The 10,639-nt window shown below is 35.5% G+C and overlaps 1 protein-coding gene across 1 annotated transcript in view; it reads right to left on the reverse strand.

The window, feature by feature from the left end:
• Nucleotides 1-10,639, reverse strand: part of DSC2 (desmocollin 2) — a 40,464-nt gene that overhangs the window by 17,524 nt on the left and 12,301 nt on the right. Inside the window, exons 5-8 of the mRNA XM_007953443.1 lie at nt 8,357-8,512; nt 7,334-7,478; nt 5,287-5,453; nt 142-276 (exon numbers count right to left, since the gene is read on the reverse strand). Of these exons, the coding sequence (XP_007951634.1) occupies nt 142-276; nt 5,287-5,453; nt 7,334-7,478; nt 8,357-8,512 (603 nt within the window). The remainder of the gene's footprint in view (nt 1-141; nt 277-5,286; nt 5,454-7,333; nt 7,479-8,356; nt 8,513-10,639) is intronic.

The raw sequence follows: 10,639 nt of genomic DNA on the forward strand, positions 1-10,639 counted from the left end.
AAAAAAAAAAAAAAGATTAAGCTGCTGTCATGTCAGTGGGGATACTTTATTTAAAAGCATGGGACATGGATGGAGATGAGCAAATTCAGCAGGTAACACTGGGTTACGTATCTTTCTCTTACCAATACCATATACACTTACAGAATTACGAGTAAATGTTGGCAAGTTGTCATTCACATCTTCAATATTAATGATACACATTGAAGTCGTATGCAAACCAAAATATTGACCATCCATGTCTTGTACTTTTATTTTCAACTGGTATTTATCGATTAACTGAAAACAAAGATTGAATTATTAGATAAAAGTAATAACACTGTATATGGAAGCTTAATTTACACTCTAATTTTCTTTGCATTGATAATTTAAGAGGTATATTATTAAATGTTTTCTCTCTCGTGTACTCGCAGTAGAATAATTTCCTCACACTAGAATTCTCAAGTAATATATGAAAACAGTCATTTGTCAAATTTAAAGTGCTATCAACTTTGTAAGGTGCTCTAGTGGTACAGTGTCTATGGTACTTGACTGCTAACCAGAAGGGTGGCAGTTCAAACTCACCAGCCACTGTGTGGAAGGAAGACTGAGCAATCTACTACTATAAAGATTTACCACCACAGAAACCCAAAGGGGGTCATGATGAGTTGGAATCGACTTGATTGCAGTGAGTTTGGTTTTGGGTTTCAAATGTGTAGGTTGTAGTCATTTGGTTTTATCTTTATCCAGTAGAAAAGAGATATAGTCATAAGTACATTTAAAATTGCTTGGTAATTAATCCAAATCTTATATCCTATCAAAAGTACATTCTTATGTTCAAAAATATATAGCAGTGACTCATATACCAGTCTTAATAATAAAACAATCAAGGGAAATTGTAAAGTCACCTATAGCCTAAGTAACAGCTTAACTTAAAAAGTAAAGATTGTCACCCTTGGGCATTACGCTCTTTTGAAAAAATTATTTACTTAAGACCAAATAGTCAAAGCTTTTTGAATCTTAGACCAGAAGGTTGAGGGATGAACAATCAGGGAGTTTAAGTCAATGGAAGTGAAACAACTGGAAAAGAAATAAGAAATATTGACACAATGTGAAGAAACTAACCAATGTCTCTGATCATTATGTTTAGAACAGGAATGGGTTTGGCTGAATGTATTTCCACCAAAAATAAAATATTATTAAAAATATATATCTTAGAGATTTACTTGATATTTATTTAAAAAAAAAAAAAAGACCATTAAATTAGTATGGAAACAAAAGTCTAGAGTCTTTTTTCTTTCCATGAAAAATAAAATCTAGCTTTAGGGTTTCCCATTCACTGTACTATGGGCTAAGTACTAAGTACTAAGCCATCAATCTTAAATTTTGGTATCTAGGTCATTTCAGGGAGTTCTGGTAGCGTAGTGCCTAAGGCACTTGACCGCTAACCAGAAGGCTGGCGGTTCAAACCCACCAGCGACTCCAAAGAAGGAAGATGGGGCAATCTACTTCCATAGTGATACTGCCTCGGAAACCCAAGGAGGGGTCGCTATGAGTCGGGTCTGACTCGACGGCACATAACAACAACAACTACAGGTCATCCCAAGCAGAAGGCTCATCACCCCTCAAAAAAAAAAAGAAAGTGTCTCCTCACAATGGTGATTGACTTATAGAAGGATTAAAAACAACATTAATAAAAATGCCTTGTGGACTGCGTATTCAGATATTTGGATTCTATTCCCAGATCCAAAAATAGCATATGCAATCTCTGGCGTATGCTATTGAAATATTCTCTTTGCCTAGATTTCTTCATGTATAAAGTGTTGATAATTACATCTATCCTACTTGTTCACCTCTTCTCATAGGTAAAATAGTATGTGAAAATGTGAACCTAAAATATTCACTCTTCTGTTACAAAGCTTTCTATTCCCTTCATTCCATTATCTCTGAAACTTTCTTATCACCAGGTAGGTGTTCCCTAAAATAAAAATTTCTCTTGATGTCAGATTTATACACATGTAATTTTCCTGATTTACTCTTCCCAAATAATCAATCACATATGTAAACTTGAAAAATAATGGTCTTTTTTAATTAAGAAAATTTGTAAAATCTCATGCTAGTGTACTTTCAGGAGGGGATACACATTTTGTTTGTAGTGAATTAAGATTTATCAGAAATAATCAGCTGGTTGACAAAGCAAAGAAAGAATGTAAGTTTTGGGGCCCTCGATATTAATTTGTGGCATCTTCAGTCAGAGGAGAAATTCTGTTGTTTAAGGGGTGTAAAGAATTGAAGGCAACAGCTGAAAACTGAAATCTTAGGCTCAAAAGGTTGCTGTGAAGCACTGTTGGGTAGAAGCATTCCAAGACTTTATTCATCAAACGTTTACAACTAATTCTATTAGAAGGGTCTATTCAAGCTCTGGTAGCATAGTGGCTAAGACACTTGCCTGCTAACCAGACGGCTGGCGGTTCAAACCCACCAGCCACTCCTCAGAAGGAAGGTTGGGCAATCTACTTCCGTAGTGATACTGCCTTGGAAACCCAAGGAGGGGTCGCTATGAGTCGGGTTTGACTCGACGGCACATAACAACAACAACAACAACATTCAAGACTTGAGGATGAAAGATTTGGTTTCATGTGCTTTTCCTGAGCACATAAATTCCATGGAGACTCTGTCTAATTTACAGAGCCACAGCAATGCATTAATTCATATATTCATTCACTCAGCAAATATTTCAAATACACATGATGTTAATCTAAGTCTGTGATTCTAAAAGTGTGATGCATGGGCCTAGACACCTTTGCAGGGGTTTTGAGAGGTCAAAACATTTTTTTGTAATAATTCTAAGATGCTATCAACCTTTTCACCGTGTTGATATTTGCATTGTTGCCAACAAAATGGCTAGTAAAGCTGCTGGCACCTTAGCATGAAACAAAAATAATTGACCCAAATTATACATCTATTTATTGTATCACTGGCACATACTCCCAGTAAAAATAAATTAAAAAATAAATGGCAAATAAATTTCTGTTTCAGTTAAGGACATCCCTGTAGAAGTAATAAAAATGATGAATTTTCCTAAATTTTGACCCATATTCTACGTGAAGAAGTGGGAGGCATGCATAAAGCACTTCTGTTGCACAGTGTAGTACCGTGGTTTGCTCCAGGACGAGCACGTGGGCAATTATTTGCTTTCTGAGCCAGACTAGCTGCTTTTATTGTTTTCCATGGAATATCATTTTCACTTGGAAGAACAAGTGATAGATAAACTATGGTTATTCAGACTAAAGTATTTGGCAGACATGTGTCCAACGTAAGTAAAGTGAGTCTGTCACTTAAAAAAAAGAACACAACTATTTGTTGCCAATGGTGAATTCATGCTTTTAGGCAAAAATGAGAAATTTGGAGAAAATCCGTATCCTTCATTGTGAAATTAATAGGTATGGGGATGTGATTTTTAAAAAATATATAGCTTGAAATGTGTCCATTATTGGAAAATGGGTATAACTCAGTGAATCAGTATTTTCCAAATGACCAATGCATGATGCTACAAAATCATATGTGAATAATAAAATTCACTCACAGTACAAGATGCACCAACCGATTTTAATGTAGCAAAGTATGAAAGCTTATGACTATGGCTTCAGAATCCATATTACAACTAGTAGACTACTACCTGTCAAGTTTTGGTGTAGTATCAATAAATATCCACAATCATCTAAAATGACTATTGAAACACTTCCATATCAGATCAGATTTTCTTTATATGCTTTAGCTAAAATTACACATTACATCAGATTGAATTAAGAAGGAGATAGCAGAAACCAGCTATCTTATATTAAGGTAGACATTAAAGAAAATTTTTTAAATATTTGAAAATGCCACTCATCTCACTAAAGTATGTATTGTTTTGGAAAATGTACTTCTTTTTCATGAAAATGTTGTTTATTTCAACCTTTAATGGCTTTATTATTATTTTAATGTGTTACTAAAAACACAAAAAACATATTTTAAACTTTTCTCAGTTTCAAATACTAATGTAGTAAATATCAACAAATATAACTTACATAAATGAAAAATCTTTGGGTTTTTTTTTTATTGAGAATTTTTAAAAGTATAGAGTCCTAACACTAAAAAAAATTGAGAAGTGCTGCACTAATCCATGAAAGGTAAGAAATGGGAGGAGAAAAGATCTGAGAGGAAGTTTGAAGAATCAGAGAAATACCTGATAAACAAATATTACTATGTTTTAAAGATTTAAAGATTAATAATTCAGTAAAGAGAAAAGTTAAGCTGCTATAACAATTCAGATGAATAGATGATTTGTGGAAGAGGTAATAGTTGAATAAGTGGATAAATAAATTAGGATAGATACACTGGATTGAACTACAAAATATATGTGAAAAACAATTTTGGAGGTAATATAAACATGTTTTGGAAACTAAGTAGATCTAGGGAGCAACAGGAGACATTAATACAATTTCTACAGAATGAATCCAAGGTGAAAACAGAAAAAATATTAATAAGAAAAGAAAGTATTAATTAAGTAGAAAACATGAGAAGGACAGAATGTTTAGAAGGAAAGAAGAATTTTTTAGATGTATTACATCTAAGATATATTACCCATAAGTATTAACATATGTATTACCCATAAGACATCCAAATAAATATTTCTAGCAACCACTTTAAAAGGGGAAACTAGAGATTAGAGATACATAGATTCTGTCGTCATCTCCTCAAGGGGGAGAATTTAGATGAGGTTGTTGAAGATGAGACAGAAAAAGGGGTATTTCTTTCTCTGTAGATAGCAAATTTCCACATATGTCCCAATGTTTCACTTTCCTTATTTGACATTTCTTGTGTCTACATTAAGAAGCTCTGGTGTTGTAGTGGGTAAGACATTTGGCTGCTAACCAGAAGGCTGGCAGTTCAAACCCACCAGCTGCTTCACAGCAGAAAGATGAGGCAACATATGTCTGTAAAGATTTACAGCCTTGGAAATCCAATGGGGTTTGCTATGAGTTGGAATAGACTCAAAGGCATGGGTTTTTTCAGTTTGTGTTTATATTACAAATATGTTTATCTCAATTTGTGTGTTTATGAAACACACAAATTAGTAGAGAATAAATTAATATTTCAAAATTAGTATACTGGAAGGCTATTAAATGATCTTCATCAACATATTTTAAATAATTTTTCTAAAACTAGATTCACCACATGCTTTAAAAAAAGAACATATCAAAGAAAATATGCCAGTACTATTAGTCATGTTATAATTTTTTATTAATTTTCATATTTATAAATTACCTCTCTGTTTAGCTGAGATGATGAAGTAGTTATCACACCAGTATTTGGATGCACAGAAAACAGAGTGGGTGATGGTGGTATCTGCTCAATGATGGAGTATTTTAGGCGTGTATGCAGCGTGTCAGGTTCATCCTTGTCAGTTGCACACACCTGTCCCACAGTCGAACCTATATATTGAAAAATCCCCTTTAATTTCCAAATCTTACATTTTCTACTTTCCCTTCTATTTCATTCACTTCTAATGACATCAAAATAGTGTTGCACTACTTTATTATATGTTTGGGAGCTCTGGTAGCATAGTGGCTAAGGCACTTGACTGCTCACCAGAAGGCTGGCGGTTCAAACCCACCAGCCACTCCTCGGAAGGAAGATGGGGCAAACTACTTCCGTAGTGATACTGCCTCGGAAACCCAAGGAGGGGTCGCTATGAGTCAGATCTGACTCGACGGCACATAACAACAAACAACAACTTTATTATATATATCAGAGTAATGGTTTCCATAAATTTTCAAACTTCTACATTAAGTATCACTTCCATTTAATATCCCAAAGTTCTAACATTTTGGAATTTAGTGACCATACATATATTTAATGTATTTAATTTATAGTTTTATACCTAACAACCAACCCACAGCCATCTAGTCAATTCCAACTCATAGCTTCCCTATGGGACAGAGTAGACTTGCCCTATAGGGTTTCCAAGGCAGTTAATCTTTACAGAAGCAGACTGCTTCATCTTTCTCCTGCAGAGTGGCTGGCAGGTTTGAACCACTGACCTTTTGGTTAGCAGCCAAATGCTTTAACCTTTATGCCACTAGAGCTCCTTATAGTTTTACAAATGTTGATTATATCTTCCCATGGCCTTTGTCTTTCTAGACTAAAGAATTCTAATTATTCTTTAGTCTTTTAAAATTATGGCTGTACTTCAATTCACAATTTGAGTCAGTTTTCTCTGAAAATTCTTAACTCAGTTAGATCTTTCTAGAAGAAATCTTAGAAACTGCATTCTGAATTTCAACTTCCAGCTAAAATTTTTATAAGACTGGGAAAATAGCTGTAGTATTTTCAATGATCTTTAATATAATGCCCATAAGATTGTCAATAATTTAATCACTACAGAATATCAACTGGTATCTTCAAGGTTAGGTTTCCAATTGCTCAAAAATTTATTTGTTTTATGTTTTCTTAAAAGTAAATCTGGTTTACCTCACACAGGAAAGCAAAGAAACCTTTATTACGTGGCTCCTATTTTTCAGGCACTGTGTTTGGCACCCCATGTCTATTATTTAACCCTCACAACAACTTTGTGTACCAAAATGCCATTTTACAGATGAAGAAACAGGCTGGGCAAGATTAAGAAGCTTGGCCAGAGTCACACACAGCTATTGAAAGGCTGAGTAAAATTCCACCCAAATGCATCTTGATTAGCAAGTGCGTTGTTCTTGCCACCAGGACATGCTACATCCCACCATTTCATAGTGAAATTTATCTTATTAACTATAACATATTTAAGGTGCAATACATCATGAGGCTAATAATGAAATGCTTGTTTATTAGCCAAAACATAAGCAGTTCTAATCAACCCAAGCACACTGGAGGACAGGCCCTCCTGTAAGTCCCCAGCCTTGAAACTCCTGTGGAGCAGTTCTACTAAGCACACATGAGGTCGCCATGAGACACAATCGACTTGACGGCAACTAACAAAAAGAACAATATTGTTAAAGTAGAGGGTATCAAGATTCAGTGGTAGGATTCTTATTGTCCATATGGACCCGGGTTCAGTTCCCAGCCAATGCATCTGAACTGCCGCTACCTCCTTCATCACTGGAGGCTCATGTATTGCTACGATGCGGAACAGTTTTCACCAGAGCTTCCAGGCTAAGAACTAATAGAAAGAAAGGTATGCAGATCTGCTTCTAAAAACCAGTCAATGCAAGCCCCATGGATCACAACGGTCTGATCCCATTGTGCCTGGGGTCATCATGAATAGAAGGGGCCCAACTTGACAGCCACAAACAAGAAGAACATCTGTTAAAGTGGTACTCACCAACTCTGCAATTTTCAGAAACTGTAAAAATGTAAGTTGTTTCTGTAAAAATTGGAGCATTGTCATTTTCATCCTCAATTTTAATTATTAGGGGCAGAGGAAGTTCAGGAGTATACCCATCTGGAGTTATTGCAAAGGCAATTAGCTGTGAGAAGGAAAGAATGAAAGTAGTCTATTAAAATAAGGTATGTTTCAAATTTGTTTAGGCTTTAATTTGGAGAATGTTGGCACTGTAGTGTGATTCTCACCACTTGTTATTGTTTTAATGACAAAAGAGATGGTTAAATTCTTGGTGTAAGACAGCACTTTATGTTAAAATTTATCAAATTTAAAGTGCCTTTTTAGCACACTAGGCAATGCATCAATCTCATAACTTTATCTAATTTAATAGCATACATTTTAAGTTCCTCACCATTGCTGTATTGTTTTCAGGTGTATAATAGTTTTCTGTCTACTGATAATGAATTCATTCAAAATAAATGTGAAATCATTGAAATTGAGTTGCTCAAAATGACTAGGTCCCATTGGGAAACCAAAACACAATTTGATAAAACTCTTACCTATTAACTATCATTCCACTGTGGGAAGTTAACCAGATGATTAAAGGATTAAATGATCCCAATAAAGCACTAACCACACTTCCTATTTGCTCACCACAAGTTAGCCATCTTCCACTGCAGAGACACTGAAGTATGGTATCTGTCCCTCACTTACCTCCTATGGTATTTCTATACCATAAAGAAGTTCACTGATCTTTTCTGCCAACTAAATAGCCATTCTTCAACGTGGCACCACTCTTTGTTCTCTTGAAAAAACTAATAAAACTACAGTATCAGGGACAATCTACATAGACTTCAATGTTATTGATTCTTCTATGAAAATTCCCTTTGTCTCAAGTTAAGTGTGTGTTATCAGATATACCCTGAGCATAATATGAGAAACTCAGAAAACAAAAAAGGGTAAATGAATTGAGAAGGCAAAGCATAATACTTTCTAATACAATATATAAGCTTTAGATTTTACCTCAAAGGATTCGTACTGCTCACGATCTATAGGACGAGTACAAAACAGGTTTCCTGTGTCTCTTTCTACGTAAAATAAATTTTTAGGTTCTCGGTCAACTCCAGGCCCTCTTATGGAGTAGTATATAGTGTAGTTTTGTGCTGTGTCAGATTGAATCTAGAAAGTAGGTATATACATAACAGATACATTTATATTTCATCAGAACTTTATATATTTATACAATTATATGGCTGTTTATTATTGCAATAAATAATTCATGGAAAAATACCTCCTCTTTCATTTATTATTATGTGTAAATAAAAGGCAGCAATAGAACAATGAAGGCTAATAATAAAGAAATTTAAAGAACAAGCATGAGGAAAATAATATAGTAGCATCTTCATTTTCCAAAGTATCTGGGGAATACTTTAAAGGCCAATGATACTTACATGAACCAAATATTTTTACATGATGAAACATCCCTGTCTTAGAAAACAAAGTATTCTGAACATGAAAAATGTTTTTGAAAATCTGTTTTTTTTTCTTTTAATCAGTAATTAATTATCCATTTTAACTATATGTGTGTGTGTATGTGTATATATGTTTGTTGTTATGTTGCCGTCGAGTCGGACCCGGCTCATAGCAACCCCTCCTTGGGTTTCCGAGGCAGTATCACTATGGAGGTGGATTGCCCCATCTTCCTTCCGAGGAGTGGCTGGTGGGTTCGAACCACCAGCCTACTGGTTAGCAGTCAAGTGCCTTAGGCACTACGCTACCAGAGCTCCCTTGTGTATATATATATGTGTGTGTGTATAAATGTATGTGTGTGTGTGTGTATCTCTCTCTCTCTCTCTCTCTCTCTCTCTATATATATATATGTATACATAATTGTGATTTGGGTGAAAGTTTAGAGATCAAATTGGTTTTCCATTCAACAACTCATTTGTTTTATGACATTCATTGCAATCTCCACAATGCAACAGCACTCTTCCTACTTCCTTCCTGTGTTTATCATTTCCCTTCTCCTTCTTTCCTATCCCTTCCTGCCTTTGAGCTTTTTCCCTGGGCAGATGCCGCTCTTTTGATCTAGTATGGTTGTTTGCTATGATGACTGCATACCTTTCTGATAATAGCATTCACCTTATAGGCCAGTCTACCGTTTGGTTGAAAGTTGAGCCACAGGGGTTGAGTTCAGTTCCTAGCTTGACAGGTGTCTAAGGGTCATAGTCTCGGGGTTCCACAAGTCTCTTTCAGACCAGTAAGCCTAGCCTATTTTATGATTTTGAGTTCTGTTCCACAGTTTTCTCCCACTTTATCTAGGATCTCCTATTGTTATCCCTTTCAGGGTGGTCAGCAGTGGTAGCTGGGCACCATCTAGTTCTTCTGGTCTCAGGGCTATGGAGGCTGGGGGTCATGTGGTCCATTAGTCCTTTGGTTAACTGTTTTCTTGCATCTTTGACTTTCTTCACTCTTCTTTGCTCCAGATGGGGAGAGATCAACTGTTGCACCTTAGGTGGCCACTCACAAATTTTTAAGACCCCAGAAGCTACTCACCAAAATAGGATGGAGAATACTGTCTTTGAGAACTACGTTATGTCAATTGACTTTAGTGCCCTCCTAGACTCTGGTCCTGAGCCCTCATGCCCAGAAAATCATTCTCTCAAGGTGTTTGGTTATGACTAAGAAGTGTTCATAACTTTGCCCCGGTATACTATGTATGTGCCATAGTATTTAAGACATTGGGTTTAAAGTATATTGACAAAAGGGCATAACCTTGGAAAGTGCTTTCCTTAATTAGTTTCCATTATTTGTCAGTGTCTTCCTTACGATAGGAGCTGAGTAGGGAAACAAAAAGTATGAGCGAGACTAGAAATGGCAAAATATCCCAACAAGTATGATATTCTGCTCTTTAATTCCAAAAGCAATTTTCTTCCAAGCTCTTTTCACTCTCTCAGTAAGAGCTTGACTATCTTCAGATCAGTATTGCTAGCACAATTTGCTTTCTAACAATTTTTTTTCCCTCAACTTTAATAAGCTCTTCTCTCATCTTCCTTAAATATGTTGGAGGGAGGATAAAGGAGTATTTTCTCCTACTATTTCAGGAGCTGAGGGAAAAGACACCAAAGCCATAAACTGATTGAGAGCAACCACTGACAGTGAAAGCAGGCAAGATTTGCTGGCATTTCTATAAAAAATTTAAAAAAGAAAGAAAACCTGAATCCAGTGTGGTTTGAGAAGTGGACTTGGGAAGGAGTAATATAAAGTTGCATGTCTTTCTCCTTTATGGTACTTGGCTTTTTATCA

Source organism: Orycteropus afer, unplaced genomic scaffold, assembly GCF_000298275.1.
Source record: "Orycteropus afer afer isolate SDZICR_OR568_19922 unplaced genomic scaffold, OryAfe1.0 scaffold00394, whole genome shotgun sequence".
NCBI lineage: Eukaryota > Metazoa > Chordata > Mammalia > Tubulidentata > Orycteropodidae > Orycteropus > Orycteropus afer.